We start from the raw sequence: 18,568 nt of genomic DNA on the forward strand, positions 1-18,568 counted from the left end.
TCTCTCAACCTGGCTCTTTCGTTTTTACTATGTCTGCAGCTCTCTCATCCTACTATCTCTCTCTTGCTGCTCACTCATCTTTCTATATATCGGGGTTCTCTCTCTCTCTTCTGTCTCTCTGGATCTCCCTCTTTCGTTTTCAACACTTCTTTGCCTCTCTGTCTTTCTCTCCCTCTTCTTTCTTGTTTGGAGTCTCTCTCTTTCTTGCTATCTCTGATCTCCGGAAGAAAACCTCGTACCTCCACGTTTTTTTGAGTTTTTGACTTAGTTTGGAAAAGCCGGTTGTTCTTTACATTGTGTGTAAATTTCATGATGGACTAAAAGAAACGGCCCAAACAGACTTGGAAAGACGTCTGGTTCCATTGACTTCCATTAAAAGTAAAGTAGGTTTTTTCCTCCTCCTGTAAAGTCACCGATTTGGGGGTATGAGGTTTTCATCCGACAGCAGCGATATTCCAAAACTCTCTCTGTCTGTTTGGTGAAGCGTTCTTTCAAAAGGTGAGTTTTACATCGTCATGGTTTGTTACAATCTAAAAACAGAAGTGTTGAAAAGCAACACCTTCTGTCTCTAACTAGACACGGCGTGTTCGGCTGGAGACGACATCCTCTGCGTTACCGTGAACACGGAATGCGTTAGAACAGGCAACGAAAGTAAGCGTGTTGTTATTTAACATGTGGCTCGTTCTCCGTTTGGAGTGGGAATTCAGGTGGATGCATTTCTTTCACCCCAAAACTAAATAATCTTAATGTGTCCATTAATATCTCCTATTATCACACATGCCACAAGGAGACCTTAATTCCAAGCACATTTCAGTCACTGGTGTTGTATGACTATAGTGTGACTCCTGTGACGGTGACACCAGCGACGGTGACTCCAGTGACGGTGACACCAGCGACGGTGACACCAGTGACGGTGACACCAGCGACGGTGACACCAGTGATGGTGACTCCAGTGACACCAGCGACGGTGACTCCAGTGACGGTGACACCAGCGACGGTGACACCAGTGACGGTGACACCAGCGACGGTGACACCAGTGATGGTGACTCCAGTGACACCAGCGACGGTGACTCTAGTGACAGTGACACCGGTGACGGTGACTCCAGTGACGGTGACTCCAGTGATAAATAATAAAAATGATATACGGCATTATTTTGACAAGATTTTAATTACTCGGCCGTTAAAGCACAAACACCGGTGACCCATAGACGTTCTGAGCTGCCTGATAAACAAAATTATTAATAAATTAATGAAATATAGTGAGTGAGTGTGACTCGCCTTCTCATGCCTTGAGACGTTTCCTCTCTGATGAGCCTCAAACCCAAAGAGGCAGTTGAATAGAGCAGAAAATACTGTGTGAAAATGTAAAATAAGCTCTTCTTGTGACGAGCTGCTTTACAGACGCAGAGCGACTATGAAACGGCGAAAAAGGAGAATCAGAGAAATTACAAATGAAAAGTGTTATTTAATCTTAGGTCAATCATATTTTAAGCACCTTTTTAAGCCCTAAGACCTTTATGACACGGTTTCCCCTCCAAATGGAGAATGATCCACATCACTTCAGCTCCCTCAGGTTTTGTGCCATGCATACACTATATTGTTAAAAATATTCGCTCCCCCATCCAAATCATTGAATTCAGGTGTTCCAGTCACTTCCATGGCCACAGGTGTATAAAGCCGAGCCCCTAGGCCTGCAGACTGCTTCTACAGACATTAGTGAAAGAATGGGTCGCTCTCAGGAGCTCAGAGAACTCCAGTGTGGTGCCGTGATCGGACGCCACCTGTGCCTCTAGGGCGTGTGCAGTATGACCACATGATAAAAAACAGGATGATATTTGTTTCAGGGTGAAACGTTGTGTGAAAATCTGACTGTCGGGTTTTCCCTCATTTCTTAAGTGTTTTTTGCACATTACTCTGTACTTACACTTGAAATATGAAAACTGTGCAGCAGTGCTGTTTACTATTTTGATATTTATCTGCTTGCTGTTTGATCATTAGTTGACCTGTGGCATTACTTTATAGTCTCAGTATCCTTATATTATCAGACAAAGACTTAAACACATTTTGATGTATGTCGCTGTTGTCGGAAAAAAACCTCGTACCTCCAAAACTGTAAATTTACAGGAGAAGGAAAAAACCTACTTTACTTTCAATGTAAGTCAATGGAACCAGACGTCTTTCCAAGTCATTTTGTGCCGTTTCTTTTGATCCATTCATCATAACATTTACACACAATGTAAAGGGTGACAGGTAAGTTTACATGATGTCAAAAACTGAAAAAGGATACGAGGTTTTGATCCGACAGCAGCGATTTGCTCGTATAGTTTTAAATATCGATTTACAAGCCACTCAACATCATAAACTGCGCGCATACTTTTTTCTTTACTGTGTTGTACATTTGAAACTTGCTGTATGGAATCAAACTCACTGTAATATATTTGGTAAATATCGCAGTGTTGCATTTGCACTAGACTCTGGTCACTCGGGTAAACTCAGGCAGTGCTAGTAGAACATATAGTGATGTATCCATATGAATACACCTTTAAAATGCCCCTCAGGGCAACCATGCTTTGACATACTTGGCATTCATGGGCCTCACCTTGCACATTCCATCAGACCTGCACGTACCTGCACAGCAGCAATTCAAATTTGGTGAACAATCACCTTTACAACCCCCCTCCCCCACCCCCATGCCTAACATAGTCGATCAGCTGAGACATGTTTGGGTTGCTGCTTTAGTTCTGCACTGAAGCTGTTAATGTCGTGGGTTATAAGTTGCCTTTGTTTGTTAACTACAACCCAGATAGCAGACAGTTTCGGGCCGATTCTGCCTTTCCTATGTGAGTGTCGGCTGACTGCAGGTAGACGTTAGGCATGCAGGCCAGAATAAGGTCACATCCTGGACAGCTTCATCCCATTTTGCCTTGTGTCTACATTTGTGGGAAAATTCCGCCGTGAATGTTGTGGACCAACAATGTAGTTGGGTCCAGACTGGGGCCAGATTCGGGCCATATCCTTTACAGTGTGTGGGCCATGCACTAGGCCAGAACAAACAGGTGGTAATAACTGGGAATTAGCCAGTTTTATAGCTGCTAGGTTAGCTTTGTGCAAACTGCCCTGCCATCAGACGCTGCCTGAAACGGCCTTTCAAACTGAGTTGTTAAGGAATCCTAAACAGACTTGGACTTGGACAGTTTGTGGGTTACCTGCTGCCTTTGCCTGCTAGCCTCGTTGCTCCGAAACCAAAGCACCAAACTTCAGACAACAAACACGTTTTGGAGGCAACGACTTAACAAGCATTTTTTTGTGTCCAAATCCTTTAAAACATATTCATACTTTACATAACATGCATCATTTTAATCGAGTACATCAAAGTGAAATTCATTTCAGGCCTCACAAAATCTAAGTGTCAAGTGGTGCGACCGTCATGTGACCACATGTGCAGATGAACAATTAACAACGCTCATTTAGTCGTACAAATGAACCTGAAACGAAATATTCTGAGGTGATTCTCATGTTTGACACCTGAAAACGTTTTCAACAAACTGCAAGACTTTGGTCCGTTATGACTTTCTCAAATGGGACACGGCGCAACCAGCAACAGAGGACTTTTATTCTGACATGCTTGTAAGAAAAAGTGGGCAGGACCATAGAGAAGACACCAAGTGACCTTCATGGTGTGATGCCAAGGTCAGCAGCTCTTTCATAAATGTTGAAAAGATGGTCATTTCTGCGTTGTGGTTAGTCAATAGTCAAACCCTGTAAACAACCAGAGACCAAAGCTTTATTACAACTTATTAGTCCCTGTAGATACGGAATAATGAGCCTTTTTGGAATAAGCTGCGATTTTTGGGGGTTAAACGATCAGTTATGGCTGATTATGGTGATGACTTTTGTGGTCCGGGGGAAACTGTAAGACTCAGTAAATGTTCGCTGGACTGTGGACAGCAGGATTACAACGCTCCTCTGACAGGTACAGGCAGGTAGAGCTGCTCACTGGAATGCGGCAGGATGTTCTACAGATCTAATGGTCCAGTTTAAGGTGTGAAGAGTTACAGCCGCGTTTCCACGGCTCCGTGATGAACACCTGATGACAGTGTGGATCACTATAAACGAGCGCGTGGGGCTCAGGAACACTTCGGAAAACCACTGTCAGTGAACTCAGTTCGTCGCTCCGTCTACAAGTGCAAGTTAAAACTCTGCCATGCAAAGCGAAGCCACATATCAACACCACCCAGAAACGCCGCCGGCTTCTCTGGGCCGAGCTCATCTGAGATGGACTGACGCAGAGTGGAAAAGTGTCCTGTGGTCTGACGCGTCCACATTTCACACTGTTTCTGGAAATTATGGATGTCGTGTCCTCCGGGCCAAAGAGGAAAAGGACTGTCTGGATTGTTTTCAGCGCAAAGTTCAAAAGCCAGCATCTCTGATGGTTTGGGGGGCTGTTAGTGCCCATGGCAGGGGTAACTGGCACATCTGTGAAGACCCCATTAATGCTGAAAGGTACATACAGGTTTTGGAGCAACATCTGCTGCCATCCAAGCAGCGTCTTTTTCAGGGACGTCCTGCTTATTTCAGCAAGACGAGAGAAACAGATGGACTACAGTCTGTAACTGTAGAACTACAAAGTGCAGCTAAACAGTAAGAGGAGCTGATAAAGTGGACAGGGAGCGTAGAAACGAGGAGGTGGTCAGAACGTTACGCCTGACCGGTGTAAAGAGCCTGTTGCTAAGAGTGCAGTCAAATATCTTAAAACACGATGTTCTGAGAGTCTCTTCCTCCACTGACTGGAAACTGTTGCACAAACAGGATGTGAGATGCGGCTGCTGTTTGAAGTTCACCGCAGAGCAGCTCTGGGGGTCCGGCGCTCTAGCAGTACGGCCTCTGTGTACCAGCATGGTGCTAAACTGATGTGAACCAGGGCTGCACAACGTACAACTCCACACAGCAATTAGTGGCATATAGTGTGAATTTTAGCTAAACTCAGTACAAAAGTGTGACTTCAGACGTACTGAGGCCTTTAAAAATGTAAAAAAAACCTGAGCACAGTTTTAAAATGGGAAGGTTTTTCTACAAGTTCTTTTTTCCTTATTAATATCAATATTCCTGAATACATAGCCTTATTAAAAAGAGGACTCTAAAGTAAAAGAAGACCCGTTAACTTGTTTTCACTTCAAAATCACCTTTTTTTAATAGCAGTACATAAATATTCTTTTTAAAGCTATCATTCATTTTCCACTCCATACAGTCCATATATGGAAATTAAACTGATGTATGCATATAGTTCAGCCCTGCCCAGTACCGCTGCAGTCGTTTCAGCATGCACTGCTTTTTGAATGAGGCCCAGCCAATCAGAACAGAGCTCATTTACATTGACCACTCTTAAAGGCACAGTAAAACTTTAAATTGTTAGTGTTTCACTGTAAGGGATAAAGATAAATGACATGTTTTGTGGATTTATGTAAAATAAGCTTCCAGATCCTACATTTATAGCATTGGCCTGACGCTCTTCTCCAGAGCGACTTACAATTTGATCATTTTTTACACAGGGAGGCCAAGGTGGTGTTGGGAGTCTTGCCCAAGGACTCTTATTGGTATAGTGTAGGGTGCTTGCCCAGGTGGGGATTGAACCCCAGTCTACAGCATAGAAGGCAGAGGTGTTACCCACTACACTAACCAACCATCCTCTACAAGGAACAAACTTGCATGTTAAAATTTTAATGCACCATTTCTATTTATTGGCTGTACATACTGGAAAAAATAAATATATAATGACAAATTTCAAATGTGCAGTTTCCAATGGGTTATAGTTCAACAAAAGTGTGCAGAAGTGTGCAGAAGCGTGCAGAAGTGTGCAGAAGTGTGCAGAAGCATGCAGAAGTGTGCAGAAGTGTGCAGAAGCGTGCAGAAGCGTGCAGAAGCGTGCAGAAGTGTGCAGAATTGTGCAGAAGTGTGCAGAAGTGTGCAGAAGCGTGCAGAAGCGTGCAGAGGTGTGCAGAATTGTGCAGAAGTGTGCAGAAGCGTGCAGAAGCGTGCAGAGGTGTGCAGAATTGTGCAGAAGTGTGCAGAAGCGTGCAGAAGTGTGCAGAAGCGTGCAGAATTGTGCAGAAGTGTGCAGAAGCGTGCAGAAGCGTGCAGAAGCATGCAGAAGTGTGCAGAATTGTGCAGAAGTGTGCAGAAGCGTGCAGAAGTGTGCAGAAGCTTGCAGAAGTGTGCAGGTGTGCAGAAGTGTGTTCTCTGATGAAGTGCAACTTATTCTCACAGAAAAGCAGCAACAGTGTGAAAAGTGGCCGGGGAGCCGAAACCTTTGCATGTGTCAGTAACTAAGTTTTATTTCTCCTGTAGCAGTTTTTAAGTGGTGGTCAAACAATTTGATGATGATCCCTAATCGTGATGCTGCACTTCTACCATATCGTCCACTCACGGCTGTATTCAGAAGGCTGGGCTAAACCTGAGGTTTTCTAAGTGTAAGTAAGTGAACACTTCCTCTACAGAGGCGCACTGCTGCACATTTAATTTTAATTAGTTATTATAGTTCATGCGCTCAGTTTAACATATTGGAAATTGTGGAAATTCATAGTTGACTTGAGTTCCAGTGTTAAACTCGGCGTAAGTAGAAACTGGGCTTTAAAACGAGCGGAAAGATGTCACATTCACGTGTGTCTCAGTAGAGGACGTGTTTACTTGTCTTCACTTAGTAAATCAATCAAACGTGTCGTGTAAGCAGGGCTTTCGGGTGGCCTCGCTCTGCCACTTGAGCCTTTTCCCCGCTGCCCTGAGAAACGCCCTGGGACGGAAGTGAAAGAGCCGCCTCGATCAATAAACAGAGGTCCTGTTTATCGAGAGCTGCCAGTAATGTGCACGACTTCCTCCTCAGAATCTGTCAGGCATTGTGGCTGACGGACGCCGTGTGGGAACTACGGCGTGTTTCGGAGGGGAAGGGGTGGGGGCGCGTCTCAGAAACGCCTGTTTGTTTGTGAAGACAGAGACAGTTCTGGCCTGTTTAGACACCCAAACACAGTAACATCGTCAGCCCGTGTCTGGCAGGGCTGGCACGATTACTCGATTAAAAAATACACTGATTCAAATGAATCTGCCGCGATTAGCTGGCAATTAAAATGCTGATATTTTAAATGGAAAACTGAATTTTTCTTTCTTTTTTCAAAAAATAAGCTTGATATTGTAAATGGGTCATTTTACAGAAACGTCCATTTTTGTGTCCCTGGTGTTTACAGATATATTACACTTGAAAAAACATGTTAGGGTTATAATTTATTTATATTTTAAAATAAAACAATAAGTTATTTTAACAATTGCACCTTCTTGAGCCTCAATTTAGCAAAATAGGTTTTAAATCAATTATATTGAATTCCAACCACCACAGAAGAGCTCGTACCCACAGTCATGTGTGAAGGCTGAGGCCGTATTTTGAAGGAAAGAACATTTTTCTGCAATTTTAACTGCAATAATCTCTACATGACTATGAAATATATAAGTTAAATGACATAAAGAAAACAAACACCAATTAAATGTTATAAAATATATAATGAAAGTCCCCAGGAGTCGTGTCACTGGTGTTACTGTGTAACAAAAAGTCTCTTATTTTGAAATAAAAGTCACGCCGATGACGTCACTCGACCTCCTTTGACCTGTTGTCTGAGGATCTATGGAGAAAAGCTCATGGTGAGTCCACTGTGTCTCTCAGTTCTCAGAGATCTTCTCATTCAGCTCATGATCTCATATGAAGCTTTTAGCTGACGTCACTGGTGTGACCGACTTTATTCTGAGATAAATGTGAAAAAACAGAAACCCAAATGGATTAAATTCCATATTTTAGTGGACGTTCCCTGATGGACAGCGTGTGGTTTGATGCTCTGTAACAGTAAAATGCATTGATCATTAAAAACGTCACCGGTGTTTCCTCTATTATGTGGAACACCGATGACGATCAGTAGCACCAGTGACTCCTATGGATAGAAAAGTGGACGTTTCTGTAGAACGAGCCGTATAAACGCTGCTAAGGTTTCAAAACATACCATTTACTCTCCAGCCAATACAGACCACATGTGGAACACAACATAAGCAGAAACAACCTGATCTGAATTGTTTTTGTGATGTCAAACCTACACATTTACGTACCCACCTATTCGGCCCACCGCACTTTAGCTCCGCCCACACTGAAGTTATAAGGAGTGTTTCAGCCTGGACTGCCTTTTTAAAGACCCAGCCAATGAGAACAGACCTCAATTACATATATCAGTCTAAAAGGCACAATAACAAAAGCAGCTTGGAATAAAGAGAGGTTGGAAAATGATCACGTAGTATATATATATATATATATATATATATAGGTCATATAAATGATGACAAATTGTTACTTTTTAAAGGCTATAATTTTTTATGTCTGGCCCCAATTAATCATCAAAACAAGCAATTACTTCACTATATTTTACATGAATATGCATGACCCGCCTACTAATGTATTCAATAGAACTTCCACAGGCCTTTCGTCCACTCTGTGATGCGTTAATAAGTCGTGACGTCTGTCGTCCACCTCACTCATCAACACGAAGCTCGGAGGCATCACAAAAAAAATAACTCTTTGGTTTTACAGCCCTCTAAACCAAGTCGCTGTTAAATGAGGCTTCATAAAACGCCCATTATTTCTGGATCCTCTTGAGGCTTCAGCAGGAGAGCGATAGATTCTCTTATACTGCTGATGGAGGCATATCACTTCAGTCATAAACGCCTTCGCTGCACACATGCCCAGCGATTCCACTCACAGGGCCGGTCGCCACATGCAATACCGCAAAACTGGCCTGTTGAAATTACATCTTTCATATCCTTCACAGACTGCAGTACAGTCCACTGCCTGTACAAGTGACGTGGACAATTAACCATGAAAACAACGTCTCTGTGGCGGGAAAACAAGGAAATGTCCAGCCTGAAGTCACTTGAGACCCCCTCAAATTAACTGGTAAAGGGCCCATAGTCGACAACTTCCCTCAAACTTCGTTATTTTTCCCAACTCCCGTCCTTTCTTTGGCCCTGGGGGCTGATATATGCAAATGAGCTCTAGTCTGATTGGCTATGGTTCATTCAAACAGCAGTCCGGGCTAAAACATTCCTTATAACTTCAGTGTGAATGGGCGGGGCTAAAATGCTGTGTTGGCTGACAAGGTGGATATGCTGTATGTAAATGTGCTGGGTTTTTATGACATCACAAAAAAAAAAACCCTGAACATTTTAATCAGGCTGTTGGCGATGCAGTTTCTACATATCGCTGCTGTCGGAACAAAACCTCGTATCTCCAAAATGGTCACTTTACAGGAGAAGGAAAAAACCTACTCCACATTTAATGCAAGTCAATGGAACCAGAATTTTTTCCAAGTAATTTCGGACCATTTCCTTTGGTCCAATCATCAGGAAATTTGCGCACAATGTAAAGGGCAGTAACAGTTTTTAAAATGTGCCAAAAACTGAAAAATGGCACTTTCACTAGTGACCATACTGAAAAAAATGTTGATGTAACATATTTTATTCATGTTGAGCCATTTAAATTAGGTACATTTAAGGCAACCTTTAAGCAGACCACTTCAAAACTTTCAAATCAAATTCTTTCATTCCAGAATAAAAGTGAGGGAAGTGGGATTTTCCATTATATGGGCCCTTTAAGATAAGGTGCATCTTCTTTCTGCTGCTTATTTCTGCTGTATGGTAAAATGTACTGAATCAAGTATCATACTGTACTGAATCAAATTCTGAATTGGAAAACAACTGGTTCTCAGTGATATGAGTCCTCTAAATGAACAGTGCTGGGCACGACTGAGCTGCACGGCTAATAAACCCAGAGGTCACGAGCGCAGAGTCAACACTAACACCTAAAAACGACGCATCCTCTACTGGAATGATACTCATTCTGAAACGCGGGCGAGTAAAGCGCTGTGATGCACGACGACTTCCACAGCTGCTAGGACAGAGGAGAGGCCTGTACAGCACCGACGTCAGAGGAAGAGGAAGAGGAAGAGAACATTTCAAACACGAATACTAACCGTCAGGCGTGCGCAGTGCAATTCAAACGTCCACACACTCACAAATTCTGACCACCTCCTCGTTTCTACGCTCACTGTCCATCTTATCAGCTCCACTGACCATATAGTCTCACTCTGTAGTTCTACAGTTACAGACTGTAGTCCATCTGTTTCTCTGATACTCTGTTACCCTGTTCTTCAGTGGTCAGGACCCCCATGGACCCTCACAGAGCAGGTACTGTTTGGGTGCTGGGTCATTCTCAGACACTGATGTGATTTTGGTGTGTTAGTGTGTTGTGCTGGTGTGAGTGGATCAGACACAGCAGTGCTGCTGGAGTTTTAAACACCTCAGTGTCGCTGCTGGACTGAGAATAGTCCACCAACGAAAAATATCCAGCGTCCTGTGACCACTGATGAAGGACTAGAGGATGACCAACACAAACTGTGCAGCAGCAGATGAGCTGACTTTACATCTACAAGGTGGACCGACAAGGTAGGAGTGTCTAATAGAGTGGACAGTGTTTAAAAACTACCGCAGCACTGCTGTGTCTGATACCAGCGCAACACACCACCACCACCACGTCAGTGCTGGAAATGACCCACCACCTAATAGTACCTGCTCTGTGAGGGTCCATGGGGGTCCTGACCACTGAAGAACAGGGTAACAGAGTATCAGAGAAACAGATGGACTACAGTCTGTAACTGTAGAACTACAGAGTGCAGCTATACAGTAAGTGGAGCTGATAAAGCTGCTGTTTTAGTGTCCACTCAGTCTTTCATCTGTGTTAAAGGACAAGCCGAGAAGAGGAAATTTATGTGGAGGAGAGGCCAATCAGTCAGACTTGCACAGCAAGAAGAGGATCCACTTTCAACAGCATTAAGAGGATGTGGTTAGCCGTGGCATTGAGCAGCCTGGTTAGTAATAACGAATGCTGCCAAATGCACATGCAGCTGTATCGTTATTATTGTTAATATTATTATCATTATTAATGACGGGCAGTGCAAAATTCCTAGATATGAACTGCAGTTAACCTCTCAGGAGTGTTGTATTCCACTGCCATTCAGACTAATATCACAAAAAGTCATTTTAATAACTTCTTACTGCAACTCGTTTACAGTTCTGAATCATCTGACCTCAGTGCAGCGAGGAAAACAAGCCTCTTCAAGGGTTTCTCAGGAAAGAGAAAGGTTCTATTCATAACCCTGAGTTCTACACTCTTAAAATGCGCGGTTCTTCAAGGGTGCTTTAGTCCTTTTAACGTCCTTGGTTCTATATAGAACCATGGACACTCAAAGAACCTTCTGTATGGTGAAATGCTTCTTCAGATTGATGGAGAATGTGTTGTATATGGTTCTATACAGAACCTATGTCAGCAGAAGAGCCCTTTTTCAAAAGGTTCTACACATGCGAATGTTTCTGGACAGAGCTCAAGGTTCTAACTACAACCGTCCTCTTTATTAAAGGACCCCTGAAGAAGCTGTTTGGAAGGGAAGTAAAGTTAACAGAAGTTTCTTTAAGTTGTTGAGGTTTTGCATTGAATAAACTCTTCAAAGATTTTCTAAACTCCACCTATTCTCCGTCCCGGATAACTTTTCATTTACACATTAAAAAACAAGTAACCGTGTTGGTGAATTTAACAGCGAAAAGACAGAAAATTCTCTCACCTCTTCGAGCTGTTCAGACTTGTTGCTCTGGGTCTCTCAATAGCAGAGCGAATGGTGCGCGGCAGCTTTTTCCCACCCGCATTCGGACAAGCCCCGCCTCCTGCGTGCTGTGATTGGCTGTCTGGAGCGACAAAGAGGCCGCGTGAGTTCAAACGCCTTGTACGAATACGGGTGGGGAAAACACGGCATATTTATATACCCCGGAAAAAAAAAAATATATATAGATATATATATATATATATATATATATATATATATATCACACACACACACACACACACACACACACATATATATATATATATATATATATATATATATATATATATATATATATATATATATATATATATATATATATATAAATACAGGAGATTAATGTGACTTTCTGTTTTCAACTGTTTGATTTGAAAAGGCTCTTTTGCTGTACTACTGCCACCTAGTGGACAGATTGAGAATAGCGTCTCTGACAGGGCTTATATTGACATCTATGCCCACTTGTTTGAAACTGGCCATTTTCAAATATGGCACATATATTTCACTCATAAATTTGTATATATATATATATATGTGTGTGTGTGTGTGTGTGTGTGTGTGTGTGTGTGTGTGTGTGTAAATGTAACAACATATAATTATTCATTAATGTTATTCCTACATGGATGGCATATGCTACTCATACCTGTTAACTGCATGTTATATAAAGTTTTTAAAGCATGTATGTTTATATGTATATATATATATATATATATATATATAATGTCTAATTTGTATGCACATCATAACTACATTTCAAATTCAAAATGTACAAAATAAATTGCGCATTTTTAAAAGGTTTATGATGAAAAAAGGGGTGGTTTAAGCGTTTCAGGTGTAATTTTGTCCCAGGCGTCCTGTAAGCAGGTTTACAGGTGTGTCGTCGTCGTGGTTTGTGTTTTAAAATGCACCACATTCTCTATGGGGCTCAGGTCAGGACTGCAGGCTGGCCAGTCCAGCACTCGCATCACTTTGTCATGTGGTTTGCATTGTGTTGTCGAAACATGCAGGCTGTCCCTGGAAAAGACGTCGTCATCTTTAAATCTGCCGGTGTTCCTGTGCGGTTCTGTTGGACCTGCTGGTGTGGGTGTAAGAGGTTCTGGTGGCTCCGGTCAGTAATGTGATCTGCGTAAACCAGCATCGGTCACATCTGAGCAGAGAATGAACTGTAAGTGCATTAGAGGAAAGGATAACAGCACAGACTCCCTCACTGCGAGACCCTCACTGCGAGACCCTCACTGCATCTTGGTCACTCACCAGCTGCAGGACAGTACATAAAGCAGGAGTGCGGAGAGAGTCTGGGGTCAGCACTGGGGTGTCTGTGTGTGTGTGTGTGTGTGTGTGTGTGTGTGTGTGTAGAGGGGGGTCATTATATTTCAGTATTATTGGTCACAATAAATCCTTTTTGGGCTTCCATTCATTTTATTCGCAAGAATGGAAATGAATAATATCTAAGCTTTATAAGTTCAATAAAAAGGGAATCATGGTACATCAATTGTCTACAGTGCACAGGGGAAGACGAGCGCAGGGAATGAAGAACGTGAGGAGCGCTCAGACACTCCTCTGGAAGATTAGCTCTCCAGTAAAGGAGCTTATAGGGTCTCCTCAGACGACCTGGGTGGGTGCGCATGTACAAAAGCCTGGATACTAAAATGAGAAAAACCTTTAGTGTATTATTATTATTATTGTTGTTGTTGTTGTTGTTGTTGTTAATCACCACGGTAATAATAACTTGAAATGTAAATGCAGAGTAAATGTGCAATTTAACCGATTCCCAGGTGGTTGTTATGGTGTTCCTAGAGGGTTACTGGAATGTGTCTAGATAGTTGCTATGGTATCTTTGGTGGTTGCTAGGGGGTGGCTGTTTGCTGTGGTATTCCAAGTGGTTGCTAGGGTGTTGTAATGGTACACCAGTTGAGCGTTACTATGTGGTTGCTCTGGTATTCTAGGTGGTACCTACAATGTTCCAAGATGGTTGCAGTGGTATCCCAGGTGGTTGCTAAGCTGTTGCTTTTTGGTTACTGTAGTATTCCAGGTGGTTGCTAGAGTCTTGCTTACTAAAGTTTTTTTAGGTTACTGAAGAATTCCATGGCTCTTAGGTGGTTACACTGGCATCCCAGGTAAATGGTAGTGTGTTACTGTGTGGTTGCTATGACATTCCAGGTGGTTCTTAGGGTGTTGCTAGGCAGTTGCTCTGGTGTTACAGGTGGTGTCCACTGTGTTGCCGCTGTGTGGTCACTTAAACAAAACACCTTAAGTATCTGTTTATTACATTAAAAGATTAAATTAAAGCTGTAATAATACATTTGATAAATTTTTTATCAAAAGCTATAAGGCTGACACTTAAATTTAGGGTCTAAAACTCAGTTTGTAATTAAATATTTTATCCACTTTTATATTTTTCTGCATTTTTAAGTAGGTCTAAATTTTAGGAACTCTGTAAAACCACAGTAAGATCCACTGCTTTCTTTTACAGCCTAAACTCAGTTAGCTTAATTCATAATAAACAGGTTCACACTACATAAGGCTGTCTGTAAATTATTTGTGTATTTTTTTTTTCATTTAATAACTATTCTGTACTTTTTGTCCAAAATAATTACACAGTACTATGGAATTTGTATGGCTTACCTAGGACATATCTAGAACCTGTTGGGCATTTGGTATTTGTACTGCAAACTTACCTGGATTATATCCAGAACTACCTAGTTAAAGAAATATTACGCTATTAATTTTACTAAAGTTATTGTTGTCGTTAAATAAATCAATATCTAACCAGTTTATGCAACACTAACTATCATCTGCAACATTCTTCCTCTTATTGTTATTATTCTTATTATTTACAGCAAACACATAACAGTAATCATAAAGCTGAAAGGGCTTCACTGGTTGTGATGTTACGTACTGTCCGGCCGCAGCAGGGCAGGCCGGGCAGGCTGGGCAGAAGAACTGCTGAAGGCTGTTTAGGCCGCTGATTGGACGGTACCCGCCAGGAGGCGACTAGGGGTTAATAGGGGTAATTCATCTCAGTGGCAGGAAGACTATTAGTGGTACATCCTCTCTGTCTCTCTCTCTTTATCTCTTTCATGCTCTCTCTCTCCCTCTCCCTCCCTCCCTCCCCTTCTTTCTCCCTTTCTCTCCATCTCTCTCTCCTTCTCTTTCTCCCTCTTTGCTCTTTCTCTCTCTCTCTCTCTCTCTCTCTCTCTCGTGGAGTGTGAGGTGTAATCCGCTGTGTTCCGTCATGTCCGGCTGTGATAGCTGAGCCCCTCTGTCTGTAGCTGCTGCTGGAGGCCGCTGACGCAAACACCGTCCAGCCACAGCGTATTTAAACCCGGGGTCTCTACCTGCTCAGACACTGTGAGAGAGGCAGGGCGAGAGAGCAGCACTAAACAACCACGCAGGGACCTCCTCCTCAACGCCACACAGACCAGGGTAAGACCACCTACTGCATTGGCTCCCTACGGCTCAGTCAGCACTCGTACTAAACTCCTGAACTGCCTGTTATTCAGTTAATCTGAAGACTTATTATTCAGTTTCTGCTACAGATCTGTAACCATTACAAACTGGTCACTATCTACTCTGAGTTATTAATATCTACAATGAATTATACAGTAAATATGAATAATTACTCAGTATCTACAATGAACAATTCAGTAACTACTTTGTTCAGTATATATCGGTGTAAAGTGACTCTCCTTTGTCCAGCACGTAAACACTGGGCAGAGATGACTTCAGGCAGCGGCAGCAGCAGCAACAGCAACAGCATTAGCGTCAGCGACGTGTCCAGCTGTCCCACACGAGCAGTCAATGGGCCCACCACTCCCAGAAGAGGACCACCCAAGTTCAAACAGAGGATGACCAGGCACTTCAAGAGCAAACCACCCAAGAAGGGAGTTAAAGGGTAGGTCTAGAGCAGGGGTCATCAACTCTAGTCCTGGAGGGTTGCAGTCCAGCACAGATTGATGATTTCCTGCTCAAACTCACCTGATATAAACCTAGTCACTATGAAATGACCCAGGAACGCAGTAACTTATGGTCTGAATTAGGTCTGTTTGAGCAGGGAAATCACTAAACTGTGCTGGACTAAACTCTAGAACTGGAGCTGGACACTGTGTCCTCCGATCACAACTTCCACGATCACATAACGCTGTGGAAAATATTTACCCTCTTGTTATATGTAACATAATATCAGAGAGAACCTGTAGCTCATTCTTTAAAATTCATATCCTGATCCACAATAGTGGATCCACATGGTGGTGGTAGTGCGGCGCTGTGGGGATGTTTTGCTGTCGCGGGACCTGGACAACAGGCCTTTATGGAAGGAACCGTGAATTCTGCTCTGAATTCTGGGCATCTGTCCATGAACTGAAGCTGGAACATAATCAGGTTATGCAGCAAGACAATGACCCCAACCAGATAAGCAAATCCTCACCTGAACGGCTGGAAAGAGATGTGAATAATGGCTTGGAGTGCCCTTGTCAAAGTCCTGCGTCTGCCCCGGCAGAGGAGCTGGGACAAGGCCTCAAATGAGCTATTCATGCTCAAAAAATGAGCATTATGTCAGAATTGAAGCAGTGCTGCAAAGACGAATAGGCTCAGATTCCTCCACAATGTAAAACACTGATATAAAATTGTAAGAAATGCTGCTCGCAGGCGTTGCTGGGGCATTTTAGGGTCGCCATTACTTTTTCACACAAATCATCATACATTTTATATAACGATCTAAATGCATCTGACAGAAACAGAGAAAATCGGTCAGGCTACGTCCAAATTATGTCTGCCAGTCCACCGAATGTGAGACGTCACATGATTTGAGCTTCATCACAAAATACACACACACACACACAGCTTATCCTCATTGGTCATGCGTGTGGTAGCTAGAACCTATCCTAGCGGTCAATGGGTGGAAGGCTGGAAACACCCTGGGCAGGTCACCAGTCCATCGCCAGGCACCATCACAAAATATTTCATTTTTTATTTCTTCTCTCCTTTAGATTTGGAGATGAAATCCCTGGAATGGAGGGTCTCGGAACCGGTAAGAACAGTGTAGGACAGAAGGAATCAGCTCACTTATTCACATGGCTTCATTTCAGGCCCTCTTGCCGAGGGCTATTCTGTGACGTCTGGCTGACTCGAGTCCATTTCTCTCACAGATTACACCGTGGTGTGTCCCTGGGAGGCCTTCAGCCACCTGGAGCTGCACGAGTTGGCTCAGTACGGCATCATCTGACCACCTTACCCTGTTCACTCTGAACCGTTCACCTCCACTCCTTACTGTAGATCAGCCTCCGACCCTGTCCTCCAGCAGGGACGCTGCTAGTTATCATGGCTCTCTGGCTCGCGGTCCTGCCACGTGTGCCTAAACAGGACAGCGAGCTGGTAGCCTGGGTGGAATGACCCAACAGTCAGTAGTCAGTAGATTTAATTCACTAGTAACAGTCCAAGGCATCAGTCAGTATGGTTTCATTTGATTCAGGTAGCCTGAGTGTTTTATTTTAACACGCTGCTGCGCTTGGTGAAGTTTACTGGTCTACACAGTAATGAACTAGAATACTCGTCGTGTCTGGTGCAACCCTGCATTTCCGTATGTGTAGAGATCGTTTGATGTCCATGCTGCCTGCTACCGTATATTTCAAAAACATTCCTGCGTTAAAATGAGTTGGAATAGATGTTTGTAAAGGATGCTTTCCCTTTTATTACTGGTGACTGCATTAGTCTCGAAGATTTAGCCTTAATGTGCAACAGCTTCTTATGTCAGGTCTTCTTGAACAGATTGTATGTGAAACATTTAATACTTATGCTTTTGTAATAAAAGTGTCTTAACGTTTCGTTTGACTTCTGTGTCTACAGAGAATACAAACTACGCATTCACAACCTGAAGGAACAGAAACTTATTGGGCATATCGACCCTTTATTTTCATGTTAGAGCCTAGTTTTGGGCACAAGCTCAACCCAGCTTTTTAACTGGATGTATGTTTTCCCTTAGGAATAAATAGTGGAATGCTTGTTTGTACAGCCACTTTCATTACAAAGTACATTAGCAACACTCTAGCAACCACCTGGAATACCACACCATTTACCTAACATTACCCTAGCAACTACCTAAGACACCATGGCAACTCCCTGGTAACCCCCCGAGATAGCATAGTACCTAACAACCATGTAGCGATGCCCTAGCCACCACCAGAATGTGACAGCAACCTTATAGCAAGACCAGAGCAATGCCATAGTAAGCCCCTGGCAACCACCAGAGATACCATATCACCTAACAACCACATGGAATACTAGAACAGCCCCTTAGCAACATCATAGCAACAACCAGGAATGGCATAGTAGCTCCCTGGCAAGCACAACAGATACCATATCACCTAACAACCACCTGGAATACTAGAACAGCCCCTTAGCAACATCACAGCAGCAAGCAGGAATGGCATAGTAACTCCCTGGCAAGCACAACAGAAACCATATCACCTAACAACCACATGGAATACTAGAACAGCCCCTTAGCAACACCATAGCAACAACCTGGAACGTCATAGTAAGCCTCTGGCATCTATCAGAGATACCATAGCACCTAACAACCACCGGGAATACTAGAGCAACATCGTAGCAACCACCTGGCATCCACCACAGATACTACAGCACCTAACAACCACCTAGTGATGCCCTAGCAACCACTTAGAACACCATTTCCACTATCTAGCAACGCTCTAGTAATACAGGGGAAAAATCTAAAAGAAATGGTTTAGACTTTTTCACCGTTCTGCATGAAACACCACACAGACAGTTTGATCTTAAATAAGAAGCCCTTTGAACTCCTGCTAAATTTATGCTCCTTCAGT

The 18,568-nt window shown here is 43.0% G+C and overlaps 2 protein-coding genes across 3 annotated transcripts in view; one reads left to right on the top strand and one right to left on the bottom strand.

Moving 5' to 3' along the window:
- Positions 1–11,772, bottom strand: part of arhgdig (Rho GDP dissociation inhibitor (GDI) gamma) — a 66,364-nt gene extending 54,592 nt beyond the window's left edge. The window contains exon 1 of the mRNA XM_017706954.2: positions 11,697–11,772. The gene's annotated coding sequence lies outside the window, so the exon portion shown is untranslated. The remainder of the gene's footprint in view (positions 1–11,696) is intronic.
- LOC108432842 (retinal cone rhodopsin-sensitive cGMP 3',5'-cyclic phosphodiesterase subunit gamma) lies at positions 10,798–17,495 on the top strand. 2 transcript variants are annotated; one of them, XM_017706955.2, is made up of 5 exons: positions 10,798–10,946; positions 15,005–15,158; positions 15,432–15,627; positions 16,721–16,761; positions 16,880–17,495. In XM_017706955.2, exons 3-5 carry the CDS (start codon positions 15,452–15,454, stop codon positions 16,954–16,956), a joined length of 294 nt encoding a protein of 97 aa, XP_017562444.1. In that variant the 5' UTR covers positions 10,798–10,946; positions 15,005–15,158; positions 15,432–15,451; the 3' UTR covers positions 16,957–17,495. The 2 variants fall into 2 exon arrangements, with proteins under 2 accessions (XP_017562444.1, XP_017562445.1); XM_017706956.2 differs by lacking the exon at positions 10,798–10,946 and having other exon boundaries at positions 14,941–15,158.
- The last annotated feature ends 1,073 nt before the right edge of the window (positions 17,496–18,568 follow it).

This window comes from Pygocentrus nattereri, chromosome 14, assembly GCF_015220715.1.
Source record: "Pygocentrus nattereri isolate fPygNat1 chromosome 14, fPygNat1.pri, whole genome shotgun sequence".
Taxonomy (NCBI): domain Eukaryota; kingdom Metazoa; phylum Chordata; class Actinopteri; order Characiformes; family Serrasalmidae; genus Pygocentrus; species Pygocentrus nattereri.